At 54.2% G+C, this 15,502-nt stretch overlaps 1 protein-coding gene across 2 annotated transcripts in view; it reads right to left on the bottom strand.

The window, feature by feature from the left end:
- COL22A1 (collagen type XXII alpha 1 chain) overlaps nt 1-15,502 on the bottom strand; it is a 236,355-nt gene that overhangs the window by 160,134 nt on the left and 60,719 nt on the right. For both annotated transcript variants that reach the window (XM_059165553.1, XM_059165552.1), the window contains exons 7-12: nt 14,455-14,730; nt 9,538-9,618; nt 8,313-8,429; nt 6,221-6,265; nt 3,996-4,058; nt 1,536-1,574 (exon numbers count right to left, since the gene is read on the bottom strand). In XM_059165553.1, coding sequence (XP_059021536.1) covers nt 1,536-1,574; nt 3,996-4,058; nt 6,221-6,265; nt 8,313-8,429; nt 9,538-9,618; nt 14,455-14,730 — 621 coding nt within the window. The remainder of the gene's footprint in view (nt 1-1,535; nt 1,575-3,995; nt 4,059-6,220; nt 6,266-8,312; nt 8,430-9,537; nt 9,619-14,454; nt 14,731-15,502) is intronic.

The following is a 15,502-nucleotide window of genomic DNA, read 5'->3' as shown; positions in this document are numbered from 1 at the left end:
CCTCCCACAGACTCTCAGACTGCCGTGTATCCTCGTGTAGGAGTTAATCTGTGTGTGTGTGCATGTGTGTGCACATCTGGGCTTCCAGTAGGGATAAAAGAGAAGTTCACCATAGAATCAGTGAAGACATAGAGAAGTAGGGAAGAAAATACATACCCTCAACACGGCCATCTGGCCTAACAAAGGGGCTCCACCTCCAGAATCAATCCCTTTCTGTCTCTCGCTTGTGTGTACACACACACACACACACACACACACACACACACACAACTGGGGTCATACTGTACAGATATTTTCCATGTGCTTTAAAAATTAACCATTATTTTCATTCCCTACATCATTCATTATTCGTCTTTTAAATGTGGTTTTTGCCTCCCTGAGAGCCGCTGTATCATTTAGTTGCACGAGAACGCACTTGGGCCCCCTGCCCACCCCACAGCACATGGCTGCTTCCAGTCTGACTTCTGGATGACATGGAGTGAAACCCAGGGTAGTCATGTCTGTACAGCTTTGCTTTAGCTCCGTGGAGCAAATCTCTGGAGTGAAAGTACACTGTGAGAGGGGTCCTGCATGGAGAGAAGGGGCTGGCCACTGGAAAGCCGTTTCCATGGTAATGGAACAGAGTGGCACCAGCTCATACAGCCAGCCCCATGCGAGGGGTGGAGAAGCCACCAGGGTCCACTAGCACTGCATTCTGACGAGATCCTAGTGCAGATGCCCAAGAGTCCTGGGGCTGTCTCTCCCCGGACACGCAAAGTACATTTTTAATTGTTAGTGGGAATGAAAAACAGCATTTTAGTGACACCTTCGTTTTTATTTCTCCTCACAGACTAAGCACTTAAGAAAGCTTTCCTCCTTGGAAGGAAGCCCCATGTCCTAGGATCTGTTGGCTTGTCCTCCTTCTGATGAAGGTAAAAGAAGGTACAATATTTGTATTTGGGGAGAACACGTATAAGCGGGCCTGCCTCCTGTTTCCTCCACGGCTCTGTCCGCCTCCTGCTCCTGATCATCTCCCCTCGGAACTTCTGCAAATCTCCTGGCAAGTCCTCAAATGCTTCTGGTCTCTCCCCCTCACACTGTCTGGCTCGGCACACTCAAATGTTCCCACCATGTCTGACCACACACAGAACCTTCAGCATCTTCCCAAACTGCACACGAGGCTGAGCGCGTTCTGGTCTCTAACATCCTGCGTGCCGGTCCTTAGATCCTTCTGCAACCCCGCATCCGGGCCCCATGAGCCCCAGCGAGTACTCTCTGCTCCAAGCACTGCCAAGCACCCACAGCCCAAACAAGCATTGCCCTCCAGTTGTGCTCATTCCTGCTCACCCCTGCCAGGCCGCGGTGCCCACTGCACCTGCTTCAACTGCCCCAGTCAAGAGAGCACCTGCCCTGAGGCGCCTCGCTCCACCCGGGAAACCTCTTTTCTCCACTTGGATTCTCCCAGGAAGCACCACTCCCCAGCTCGGCCCCTCCCCCACCCTGCTCCCTGGCCGGCGGCACAGCCCCCAGAGAAGTGATAAAAGGGAAATACTTACCTTTTCACCCTTCTCTCCTCGGAATAAAGGCCCTCTTCCCTAGAAAATGAAAGGAGAGGGCACGGGTTTACGACAGAACATCATGCATGACGTCACACGGCAGTAGTACCCTGGGGTCTGAAAGGGTCGGATGCTTTCTCATCAGCTCCTGGAAGGAGCTTCCAAAAGAGAGGATAACCCTTCCTTACTGAGTGTTCATTCTCATGCCTATTACCCCATTTAATTTTTCCAACAATTCAATATTATGGAACTTGTATTTTTCCCCTTATGAGCTTTACTAAAATATCATCCACCTACGGTATCATTCGCTACTTAAGGATACAATGTAATACTTTGTACAATGTAATACCACACGCCACCGTGTGAATATAACACACAGCCCGTTTATCCGTCCACCATGCCATGAGCACTTAGGTTTTTCCACTTTCTGGTTATTATGAATAATGCTGCTCTGAACACTTGAGTCCAGGGTTTGCAAGAGATATTGTCTTCGTTTCTTTTAGATATGTATCTAAGAAGTGGACTGCCGAGTCACCTGATAATTCCATTTAGCCTTTTTAGGACAGCCAGACAGTTACCCAAAGCAGCAGCATCCTTCTGTAGCAGTGACGCCCCAGTTTCTGCACCGTCCTGGAGGCTCGTCCCATCACGAGAGCGAGCGCTCGGGCCTCTCGTCATGACTGACTTACCATCCCTCTCTTCAATTCTGTCCCTTCTGCTTCACGTATTTTGGACACTTGCAAGGTGCACCGGTGTTTATAACTCTTCCCGATTTCTGAAAGACTGACACTGATCGTAAGACAAACTCTTCGTTTCCGCTGACGTTGGGTTTTAGAGTCTACTTTGTCTGATAACAGCGGAGTCACTCCCAATTATTTGGCTTTCTATTTTCAGGATAGGTATTTCCCATCCTTTTACTTTCGACCTGTTTGCATCTTTGAATCTGAAGTGTGTCTCCTGGAGGCAGGACAGAGTCTGGCCTGAATATACAGCATGATCCCCGATAGAGCTGGTTTCCTGGAGGCCCTCTAGCTTTCCATTTCTGCCTCCTGTCTTGCTGTTCCTCATCCCTCCTTCACGGCATTTATTTATTTATTTATTTGCACTAAGTGCTACATTTTAATCTCTTAATGGCACTTCTACGGTATACTTTTGAACTACTTTGGTCGAGGTCAGTCTCGGGTTTCCCACACACACCTCAGGTCCTCAGAGTTATACTACCTCCGGGATTTACAGACACGCCCCTCCCGGCCTGGTTCCGGTCCCTCTTCTCCACGCTCGTGCCGGTACTACGCCTGCTTGTTACGTGCCTCCTCGAACACGGTCATGATGATGCTTTTGAGCCTGTCATCCTACTTCACTGACGCTTCCTTCCCCCCACTACCGTCAGTCGCCGAAGGATCTTCCTGGCCTTTCTCGGTCCATGTTGGCTCGTTTTTCCCTCCTGTTGCTTTCACGTTTCTTTGTCTTTTGGCACTTGGGCTGCAATCTTTCTCAGAATGGCTCGGTCTGTGTGAGAGTTCACCGAGCTTCTTGAGGGTGTAGATTACTGCTTTTTACCAAATTTGGGATTTGTGCTTTCACCATTATTTCTTGGAATATGCTTTCTGACCCTTTCCTCTCTCCTCCTGGGGTCCCCATGAGGTGCATTCTGGTGCATTCTGGTGCATTCTGGTGCACTCCAAGGCTCTGCTCATTTTCTTGCCTTACTCCTCCTGTCTGGTCTTCGGATCACAGAGTCAGCATTGGTCTGCAGGTGAGAGCACTCTTGCTCTCAGCAGGCTGCTTCCTACCTATTGCTGAGCCTCCCCTCAATCCCCTGTTTTCTTTCACTTATAATTTTAAGCTCTAGAATTTTCATTTGGGTCTTTTTATTTAGAAACTTCTCTTTACTGATATTCTGTATTTGCTGACATGCTGTTATAAAACCACCCCCCCCCCTTAAGAATGATTTCCCTTCGTTCTTTGACTCTCACTGTGACGGCTACGTTGCACGTTTTGTTTTCTTCTCCAGTCCCTGTGCCCATCACAGGAGACCCTGTTCCCCACTGCTTTTCCTGGGGTCACAGGGATATTCTGGAGAAGCACAAGGGTTCAGTCTCAATGTGAGCAGATAGGAGCCGCCAGAAAGGGGAGGGAAGGGGGGAATAAGCTGTGGAAAGACAGTGTAATTCTTCCTGGTGAGGCAAAGAGCATGGCAGTGGCCTGTGAGAAGTGGCCAGTTTGGAGATTCTGAGCTGCCAATCGAGATGCCCAGAATCCAGGGGTGCGTGTTGGGGAGTGCAGGACAGGGCTAGAGCTGCAGCTGGGGCCACCTCTGGTGGGCCTCCCGTGCCCATGGGGAGGAGCCTGGACTCCATTCCGAGGTTGGGGTGTGGCTCAGTGCCGGGCTCCATGCATTTGAGCTGACACACACGCTTGGGGGAAGCCAGGCATGCCCCACACCGGCCCCATACTCACCATGTCACCTTTTTCTCCCTTGGGTCCAGGAGCTCCAACCAGCCCAGCGGCTCCCATGTCTCCCTGCAGGGTGCAAACCAGAGGGCAGCACTGGGTCAGGTCCCCTGATGACTTCACTGCTCAGGCTGCCCACTCCCCACTTGGCCCTCGATGCCCTAGCAATGGCTGATTTTGTCCCTGCCAACCTTGGAAGGAGGCTGTGCTTCCCAGCCCTGGAGGAGGAAGGATCTGAATCATTTCCCCAACCTCTTATTCCCACAACTAAGTACATCCTGAGAAAGTGAGTGGGGGAATGCATCGTGTGTTTGTCCCTAGGAATGGCGCCGGCCCAGATGGGGAGGGAGACGCCCCAGGGTTCAAAGCCCTGCTCTGCTGCTTACCGTGAGAGCGCCATTACTCTCTAGGCCTTGGGCTCTTCCTCTGTGAAATGGGCCTGCTTTCACCAGCACACAGAAGACTGAAAGCACTAAAGTACTTTGAAAGCTGCCAGAGGTCAGCCAGAGTCCCCTGATGATGTCATTTGTAAGCCCTGGGCCCTCCCAACTGTCCATGAAGCCGGGGGGAAAGGCAGAGGAGAAAATAGTGTTTGCGAGGGAAGAAAATTCGCCAAAGGCCGAGTGTGGGACTGGAGAAGCCTCCTACTGTGCCATGAGCCAATCCAAGACAGGCTTGGGTGCCGACCCTGGGAGCCACTGATTTTGTCTGTTTTTCTCGTCCCCTGATCTGCAATTTCATCTGGGTCTTCTCCTACCTATACGCCCTCCAAACAAACAGCTTGTTGGCTTTGGGTGCCCCCCGCCTTGGCCTGTCATGTGCTTCCCCTGCCTTCTTTAGCCCAAGCAGCTCCCATGTACCCTGCTGGACCCCTCCACCCTGACTGTGCCCATAAGGGATCCCAGTCTTCTCTGTCGCTCTTCTCTTGCCACCGGGATGCAAGCCCTGGGAACAGGGCTCTCTCTTTCACTAGAATGTCCCTGTACCAGAATGGGTCCTGGAGCCTGAAGTCACCAGACCATGACTGTTGACCCGACCTGATCTATATCTGGGTAAATGGGGCCACTGGGAGCCACATCTGTTTCCCTAGAGCCTTAACCTCAGACTGGGACAATCTGACCTGTGGGGACAAAGGGACCAGGATTGCAAGTCATCTCTGAGGAAGCCAGGCCGGTCTCCAGGTGGCTCAGTCTGAGTCCCTCCGTAGCATTCCCTCCCCTGCCTTGTCCTCCCTGAGAAGGTTGCCCCAACCCTGGACCTGTCCAGCCACAACACGGTATGGTCCTTCCTTAACCAACCACTGCCTCCAACAAACATTCTTACACTTCCACAACCCCCCGGCACCTTTGCTCTTTCTTCCCTCTGACAGCAGAGAAGCTGCGGTTACAGCCCAGGGGTGCTCAGTGAAGCATAAAGCCCCGTGCCCCTCCTTGCAAGGACCACCTGGCACCTTGGATGGCCCTGAGCTGCTCTCCTTTGGCACCAGGGGAGAGGAGCCCATCAGGGGTGTGTGTGTGTGTCCAGACTCCCCGACCCAACACAGTGGGTGCAGCAGGGAGAAAGGAGGGAGAGAGAGAGAGAAGGGATTTCAGGGTGTTTCCACCACCACGCTCAGCCCCTCTTTCAAACACCAGACCAGGTGACAGCTCCTGGATCATGCCTCTTCCACGCGCCTGCGTGATCCCAGGTGATACGCATCTGTCTGGGTCTCAGCCTTCTGAGACCAAAGTAAGCATGTGAGCGGACAGCCCTGTCCAGCTCTGTGAATGCTGACAGCCGGGGGAGGAAGCAGACAGAGAGGCGGCTGCATGATGCAGGACGGGGGCCCCTTGAGGAGGCACCTGGCTTTGAGCAACGAGGGAGTTCAGAAAATTTATGCGAAAAAGAATTTCACGCAACTTAAAGAAACATTACATGCAGTCTACACAGAGAGACTCTTATAAGCCCAAGCCCCAACGTTTCTGGAATATAGAGGCCTAAAGGGATTGACACAGGATTAGCTGACCACGGAGAGCTTAGCCCGTTGGAGCGAAGGGGATGGAAGCCAGGACGTCCTCACCCAACCCCGTCTAGCTCAAGTTTTCAAACTCAGAAACACAGGTTCTGACCTCATGCCACTGGCTCAAAACATACACCATAGGACGGTCATCTAACACGATGCTTCGTCTCCACGTGGAGAGCATAGCAAGAACCTGCACCCCAAAGCACCCCTGAGCCGCGCCTGTACTGACCTTTGGGCCGGGGAGTCCCAAGGGGCCATGAGAGCCCTTTTCACCCTAAAAGAACAACAAAAGAAACAAGAAGTAAGACTCTAATTCTCCCCACCTCTGCCTTCAGTGGCCGGTTATCCCTCCACAGGCTGAGGATTTGCAAGGCGACTGATGGTCTTGAAGAGCGAGCCCTTGTCCTGCCCGAGAGAGAGGGCGTGAGGCTTTGTCCGTCCCTGCCAGCTGGCCGCCACCACCCGCCCATCCCCTTTCACGCCCTGACTCCCGTACCCGTCCGTTCAGCCGCTGCTGAACAATGTCAGGCTACACACATCAGTGGCTGAAATAGTTCTGTGTTTTCTGGAGCTCGCCTTATGGACGTAAAAATAGGTAGACATTGTTAGTCCCACATGATCATTGTTACGGGGAGAGGAACGGGTCATGGGGTCTTGGGAACGGCAGGTGCGCGGCTGCCCGGGGAATGAGGGCTGGAGGAAGGGAGGAGGGAAATCACACAGACAACACGGTGCTCCGGAAAGCGCTCCCTGGGGACATCTTGAGAGAAGAGGAGGCAGAAGCGGATAAAGGAGGGGTCCAGGCAGATGCCGCAGACACAAATGCCCAAAGACAGCCAGCAGCTCTTGGTGTCCTAGAAATTGGGGGAGCAACGTGGACAGAGCTGGTGCTAGAAAGACAACTGGAGACCCTCCATGACACAACGGGTGGGGTGTTGGGGGTGGGGGTGGGAGGGGGGTGCCAGGCAGTGTTTGAATGGGAAGGTTCGTGGGAGCAGGAGGTGGAGACCTCCTTGAGCCCAGAGTTCCCTCCCAGGGTCCCTTGCCCCCTGCCAGAGGCCACGGGAGTCTTGGCTGGACATACCCAGGGCATAGCCTGGCTGATAGAAAAGCCTGGATGAGGCAAGACTGCTTCTGACCTCCTCCGCCAGCACAGTGTGCCTGCACAGCAGCCAGTCCCCCAAACCTCATAACATATTAGCCTTCTCCTTTGGGGTTCTTAATAGAAACCCAGGGGCAGGAGAGGGCCAGAGGTCCAACCCTGGTGCTCACCCGGGTTCCCTGCCTGACGTCTCCCATTCTAACCTGTGGGTGCCAGGCCAAAGGGCCTCCCCTTTACTCCCTGCCCAGAAAGAAACTCTGTTCACAGCAAAGCTGAGCTGGGTCCTTTCAGCAGGTTGGGCCAGCATCTGACAGCTTCATCTGCGTGAGAATTTCCAGGTGCTCCCTGTGCCCAGATCTGGCTCTTCTGGCAGAGAGGAAGGAGGGAGGTTGAAGGTGACCAAGGCGGGGAGGGGGGGAGGGGGAGCCTGCAGGACATGGGCTGTGGAAGTGTGTCCGTCCCGTGAACTCCACTGGGATTTCACATTTCCTCCTGTCGGCCCAGCCCCCTGCAGAGTCACTGAGCACCTCCTACATGCTGGCCCTCAGCAGGGAGGGCACATACAGCAGGCTGCAGGGCAAGGCCACGGGCTCTGGGGGCCAGCAGAACCTCCGAACACCCCCAGGGTCCTTCCCCAGCACAGCTCTGTCTTTTAGCATCCTTGTATGTTTGTTAAATTGTTCTGCTCAAACAGTAGAAGACTTCTTCTTCTTCTTCTTTTTTCCTTATCAAAACAGCCACCGGTCTACAGGAAAGCAGAATCAATGAAGGCCTCGGGCACTGCACAGGACATTAAATGCAGCTGGTGGGCGGTGCCGGAGGTGTTCGTAGAAACACTGGTCTGTACATTAGACACTAGGTACACACAACTGCACTTCAGGTCACCTATTCGGAGTCCTGCTCATAAACCAGATCTGCTCTGAGGACTCGCACCTGAGCAGAGAGGTCAGAAAAACCGCGGGGATACATTCACTCCAGGAAGACATTAATGGGCCTGAGGGCTCCCCTCCTCAGAGCTGGAACATCAAGAAACAAGAGGTCCAGGGAATGAGACAGGCTCCCTGACCTGTGAGTCCCCCAGGGCCTGGGGCCATCCTGCCCTGGCCATCCTGGTGCATGATGGGAAATTCCCTCCTCCACGGACGCACCTGCTGACCACTCTGCCCTGCTCTGCTCGGGCGCTCTGGGCTGGGGGCTGAGGGTCGGCTACAGAGGGTACCTTTTCTCCAGCCGGGCAGGAGCAGTTGATGGTCTTCAAAAACCCAATTTGTTCACTGCCAGACGTGGGAGGCTGCGGGGGCGGGAGTGAAGGCTCCGTCAGCACGGTCACCCGGCACTGGAAGGAAATCACAGTGAGTCAGAAGGGCAGAGCCTGGTTTTCTACCCAGCGCCGCTCCCCGGCTGGCAAGGGGACCAGGAACCCAAGAAGCCAGAGCTTGAGCGGAGGGGAGGTCGGGTCATGCCCAAGGGCAGGTCCTGGGCTCCTAGCACGTGGAGTCACAAGGGCCTGGGCCAACACCTGCTCTCAGCCACATTGCCGGCCTCTCAGCAGGTGCAGAAACTATGAATCCCTCTGAGCCTCACTGTTAGGATCCACAGAATGGGGACAAGAGTGTGTCCATGAGATGTAGTGAGGAGGATTCGATGGACAGCTCACACCCAACAGGTGTTTGGTAACGATGCATTTTCCTATCCCCACTTCCCTGCCTCCAGTCCCTCTGTTCTCCAGGCCCTCACCTGACCTCCTCTCCTCCCCGAGTCCACAGTCAGGCCCATCTGACTCCAAGCCCCCAGCCCGAGGGGCTCCCACCACCGTGTCTTGGGCACAGGGCCCCTGAGCACCGTATGTGGACGTCAGCCCTCCAGCGTGGGAAGACAGCTCTGTCACTAAGGCCGTCTTCCAAGCAGCCCTAGGACTGGGGTTTGTTAAAGAAGTTGGGGAGGGAGAGCCTTGCAAGGGGGCGAGTTCAGAGAGGTCCCAGGGAGAGGCTGACCCACACGGGGTCAGGGGAAAAGCTCTCATTTTTCTCATACTTTCCAGTCCTGGCTGCAAGCCTCTCCCTCCCCTCTCAACCAGCCCGGGGCACCGGCGCCTCCCCTCCACCAAACATGGCCTGCATGGTCTGTCCCTCCCAGGGCCATGCCTCCAGCTCGGCCTCCCCTCCCCTCCCTGGTACCCCTGCTCGGCCTGCAGCCTGGCGGTGTCGACTAAGGTCAGGAACACGGCAACCCCCTAGGGAGACATGCATGACCTCCAACCTACACCTGGGGGCCCAGGAAATGAAGCCCTAGCCCTAGATGGTCACTGGGCTCCTCTAAGACCACATCCTGAGGGTGGGCACCCCCGACCCCTGAATGCCCATTCACAGGCCCTGGAGAGCTCCATTGCTCCGGAGGCCAAGGACCCGTTCCCTGCCCACCTCTGCACGCAGGAGTTTGCTCACCGGGCCCAAGGGGATATCGCAGCAAGTCTCCAGTTCGGCGTGTCGGGAGTCACAGTAAATCACGATCCGCTGCAGGTCAAACTGCAAGGGACACAAGGACAGAGTGAGTCTGGGGGATTCGGCAGCCCGAAGCCCCCATGCCTCCAGCAGGCCTGTGCAGGAATCGGGCCCCACTTTCTCCTCGGGGTCCCTCACGAGACTGAGCTTCAGGGGAGCCTACATGTCACCTGCTTACACATCCCCTTCTAGAAGAGACAGCCCAAGAGCAAGGAGGCTGGAGCCTACAGATGAGCTGGCAAGGACAGAGCTGGTGCTGGAGTCCCCTGGGATCCACCGAGCACCGCCCCCCACCGGGCACTGCCACTGTATTTACTTGGAGCCCCTTCCTGAATGCTCTCATGTCAGGCCCCAAAAGCCTCCAAAAAGGACCCCACTTTCAACCCTCTAGACTTCTCCACGTGGCTGCTTATGCCAACTCTGTAATGTAAAAATGTGTCTCTATTACCTGCTTGAACGCCACAGGCCCTTAGTGTAACTTAAAAGGGCTTTGGTGTCCGACACTCACTTGTGTATGCACACACGCACATGTACACACATTTCCTCAAACAATGCACACTCATGCACAGGCACACACACACCTATACACAGACCCACACGATACACACATGCATGTACACCACATCTGTGCACAAACCCTCACGATACACTCACACACGCACGTGTATGCACATCCACACACACAATCCATACACTACACACATTCACACACGTCCACGCATCTGCACGGACACGCGCCCACACAACACACACATGCACACACGCCCACACAACATACACACGCACACACGCATATGCACATGCACACACACACACAGTTTGCAGATAAAGCCCAAGCCTCCTCAAAGAGGAGAGTCCCACAGCCCTGCCTATACATGTGTGGTTTCTCCTCCAGGAAAGTCCCCGAAAAACCAGCAAGCTCTGAGTCACTCCCCAAAACGGTCCTGGCTGCTCTCACATCCCAGCCCTGTAACCACCACATGAGTGCCGGCCCCACCGCTGGTCACTACTCGCGACCCTGCATGTCGGTGACGTGCAGACCACGAAGCATTCCTGTTTCTTAGTTTACTTTTAAAATCTGCTTCCCTACCAGCACGTGAACTCTGCAGGCAGGGATCCCTTGCCTCTTGTCTGCCACAAGAGCCCCAACATCACCGGAGCCCCAACACCATTTCTGGCACACAGCGAAAGCCCAGAGCACAGAAATAAGTGTTGGATGGAGGCATGTGTGAGGGCACAAACATTTTTTTAAGGGAACTTGAGCTGCACCAGTGGAAGGAGGGATGCTTGTTTTACTAAACACTGATGCTAAGTGCCCATGGTCTTCTACCTCCCCTGCCCTTCTTGGGCTGACCTGTGCTGCACTTGGAGTGGCCAAGCAAGCTGGCCGGGCAGGTGGTCAGCTGCTTGACCTCATACTCCTGGCTGTTTTGACTGGGAGGCATGACTCCCCACCTCCCTGACTTGGCTTGCTACAAACACTTCACCGTTCCATTCATCTGTCTGTTCTATTTCCTGTAAGACGCCAGCCCACAGACGGAGGAGAGAATGACAAAATGCCCCATCATGCCTCGAACAAGGCCCATTTGAAAGAGAGGGTCCTGCTTTCTGCATTAGCGAGCACACACACTCCAGCTGGCCCGTCTGGCAAGGCTGCAGGGACAGGGATGGGAAAAAAAGAGGCAGAGGAGCAGGGCCAGGGAGAGAGCACAGACACCCAGAGCCCAGCACAGGTGCTCCCAGGTTGGGTGAGCGGGTCTGGGAGCCAGAGGGGCCCCTTTCCAACCGCCTGAAACCCTCCTGTTCCTGCCAGCAGCTCCTGCCTCTCTTCTCCCTCCACCGAGCCAGGGAGCACACCTGCGGACGTCCCCCTGGCTCCCACTCCACCTGGAGACCTCTGCTCAGGTCTACACCCCCGAGACCTGGGTGGTCTTCCCTGACCCTGGGTGGTTTTCCCCGGCCCGGCTTCCCTCCAGGGTCCACCAGATGCAGCTCAGTGACCCTTCTCTGGCGACAGAATCACCCCTTCCCATCCCACTCCAATCCTTAGTTCTCCCCCAACTCAGTAGCACCCTGACTCTGTCCCTGGGTGTATGCACACACCATGTGCCCATTGGCTTGCCCGGCCGTTTCTCTTACAGACACCCCCCCACCAAGAGGAGGCACCAGGAACCTCATTGTCCCTGAGGAGGCCCCCAGCCCCTGGACCTCTCGTGGCTCCATAACGGCCTACCCCTCGTCACCTTCCCATCCGTCTGCTCCCTGCAGCCCCAGAGAGCATCTCAGGTGCAGCCCTGAGCCCCCCTGCCCTGTCCCAACTGTTCCCACAGGCCACCCCCGTGCACAGAAAGGCTTGGACCCTGGCCTCTGCCCCCCACCCCCCACCGGCTCCAGGAGGGCAAGGAGATGGGGCTGAAGCAGACGAGTTACCGTCTCTGAGCTGGAGTCTCCCCAGCTCAGAGGGGAGGAAAGCCCCTCTCTGGCTCTCAGGGGAGGCAGAGGGGCTGTGCTGGTGACAGGAGCGCACAGGCTAATGGCAACCGTCATCACTGTCCTCTGTGTCACCAACGTGGCTCAGCTCCGTCTTCAGTAGCCCCTGACTGTTCTCTGAGTCAAGGCCTGGTCTGCACATGGGTGCTGAGGATGGGCTGTTTGAGCAGAAATCCCAACCCTGCCACGTTCAGTTCCAACCCTAGAAGAACCACTGAATGTCTCAGGGAGTGTCCTGCTGTCTGTCTGTGAACTGAGGGTGTCCATCGTGTCTGCTTCCTGAGATTGCGGGACAGACTGGATCGGAAATGGCCTGGGGGCACCGAAGACATTCCCAGGCACAGGGTGATGCTCAATTCGCTAGAATTAGCAGCAATCTGAGTAGTGGTTTTTATGGCTTTACTTGATTTAACAATTTCCTTTGTTTGATGTGGTCCTATGTCTGACGTCACCTTCTTAGCAGTGACACACGGAAGCACAGCCTGGTTTCCATTGCAGATGTTACACAAGCAAGCAGGCAGAACCAGAGGACACATCCGTGTGTGACCGTGACCATGACCGTGACCACCACGGGGCCACTCGCGTGGGCTGGAGGGGGGCGCACATGGGCACAGCTCGTGGGTGTGGCCTTCCTCTCTGGGCCCCACTGCCCCTGCCTAACCCCTCGGTCACCCCTTCCTGGCCTTCCGTGTGAGGCTTCTGCAGGTGCCGGCAATGCTTAGGAACTATCCCTCGGCTAATAGCGCAAGTTACAGAAGACTTCAGAACTTAGTTCATGGTGTTTTTGGGTTTTTGTTTTTTTTTTTTTTTTTTTTTTCCGTATCACCATTTCTTGAATTTTCAGGTATTCATACTTACTCATCTTTTTTTTAAGCTTATGGTTTGTGCTTGACAGATTAGGAAACAATATTTACAACATACACTAAATTGGCAATCAGTATTCAGAATATATGTTTATATGCATATATATACATATATGTATAAAATATTGAAATCATTAAGGGAAAAATCCACAAATTAACCCTAATCACAGGCAAATGCTGTGGGCTGGCAGTCACTGAAGGGGAAGTCAAACGGTCGATCAACAAACACACAGGACTGCTGTTCACAGTAGAAGCAGGGAGCTGCAGGTGGAAACGGCAATAAAATACCATCGGCCATTTGCCGTCTGATTGGTAAAACAAAACCAAAAAGAAAGGAATATTTAAAAAGAAAATATATCAATACATTGGGGAGGGTTTAAGAAAATAGAGCTTTTGTACATTGCCAGAGGCATAGAAACATTCCGTCAGTTTGCTGAGAAATCTGAAGTATGTGGGAAAGTCAACAATTGTTTACGCCACAATGTAATCATTGAACACGAGGCCGCGGGGCCCAGGGAAACTGTCTCAGCTGGCCCACACCTCAAGCCCAGCAGGCAGGTGTGGTCCACGGTCCTTGTGAGGAAAACCACCTTGGAGTCATGCCAGCGTGTTCAAGACCCAGGCACGCTGACAATGACGGGGAAACATCAGAACCCGTCTACGTGCCCACTAACCGGAGGACCAAGAAACAGAATGCGTAATAATATAATGAGGCAGCTAGAAGAAGGTATAACAAGCTTTGACGGAGAATCTTGAGCAAAAAATCAAAAAGCAAGATTTAGAATATCGCATATCATTTACAGAAACTCTGCGAAACTGAGCAGGCATCCAGCCACCCTGTATTCGATAGCGGACTTGCATGAGCACAGGAAATGATAAGAAATGGTTTGGGGAAGAGCTATCCCAAATCATGCTCCGGTTATTTCTGGGGAAGCAGGACCGTCTGGTCCCGGCAGGGAAGGCGGCCTCCAGTGTGTGGGCGTCATGTGGACGCAAGAAGAACGGAAGAGCAGGAAGGAGGAGCTGGGCGGTGTGACAAGAGAAGGGCCACCAGGGCAGCACTGAGTTATCATGGGCTGTTATGTCTAGACAGCGCACTCAGGATAATTCTTAAAATTTATTTTGCTTATAATTTCTATATTTGCCAAATTTTCTACAATCAGAGAAAAAAGAAAAAAAAATGCTTCTATTTAAATGTACAGAATTTAAATACCTCTCTACCTGCAAATACATATAGGAACCTATGTCCCCATTGTTGAGCACAGTCCCTGGCATACAGTAGGTGCTCAATGTATGCGATAGATGGCCAGTTGCGTGGATGAGGGAGGGTGACTCTGGCTTCTAATTAATATGTTTTCTGAATCAGGGTTCCCCTCCCTAAGGCAGTTCAAGGTGAGGTCTTGATAAGTGGTACGGACCCGTGAGGGGGAGTTGCGGACACTTGACTCCCGAGGCTTCCTCCCAGTGACCCCAGGACCTTGGCTGTGGCCAGCCCCCCGGTACTCACATCGATGGGCACACTGTCATACAGGCGCTTGCCGATCACCGTCTTCCCCTGGATGTCGATGTTCTCCCTCTCCTCGATGGGCAGCGTCTGCACCAGCACACAGTCCACGTACAGGGAAACGTTCTGGGCCTGGATGCTCAGGGCAATCTTGTGCCAGTCCCGGTCGAAGAGGTCGCTGACCCGGGGGCCTCGGAAGACCACCCTGACGGCATCTGTCACAGCACCCACCGCGTCATACTCGACGGCCTTGTTCTCGCCGTCCAGCCGGATGGAGACCTGGGGAGCAGAGCGCCACAGACTCCCTGAGCTGCATGAGACCAAGGCAGAAGAGTGCGAGAGGGGAGGGGGTCGTGGAATCACGGGTCCCATCGAGCCGCGACCCTCGCCACTTGTCGGCCTTGGATAAAGCCTTAGTTCCCTCCTCAGCCTTGGTGCTAACAACCCCGAGCCCGCAGGCTGTTCCAAGCACCTGAACCAAATGGGATGGTTGGGCTCAGACACATGCAGGGTCACATACAACCCATGCCTGGGGGACGATGCAGTAGGGGCACGTCTGCGAGTCTGCACGACAAACGGTACAGAAAGGCTTGAGTCTCAAGCCCAGTGAGAAATCCTAACTGGTCTCCGGGTCATTGAAAACCCCAGGCTGCCAAAACGGGCCACGTCTGGCCAGACGCCAGGGACCAGACTGCGACCCCGTCACAGCCCACACTCTCTCCCACCACGAGGATGACCTTGAGGCTTTTTGGTGGCAAGGGTTCATGGGTCTTGTTCCCTGGAGGACCCCCTGCCCTTTGCCAAATGCCTGGGCCATTCTGGAAGAAAGTTTTACTTTTGTTTTTCTTTGAATGAAAGAATGTGTGGACACTTTCCCAACCATGTGCTCGTTTCTCGCCCTTACTCAGTACTCACCAAATACCTTCTGTGCCCTGCGCAGCTCCCCACCCCCAGAGTCTGAACTTCAAGGGCTCTGCCTGGCCTCCTGTGCCCTTCGGTGTCTCATCCGCGTGGCCCCTGGCAAGTCCATGATGGAGACCATAGGCAGGAC

This window comes from Mustela lutreola, chromosome 3, assembly GCF_030435805.1.
Source record: "Mustela lutreola isolate mMusLut2 chromosome 3, mMusLut2.pri, whole genome shotgun sequence".
NCBI lineage: Eukaryota > Metazoa > Chordata > Mammalia > Carnivora > Mustelidae > Mustela > Mustela lutreola.
This window is presented reverse-complemented; position numbering and strand designations above follow the sequence as displayed.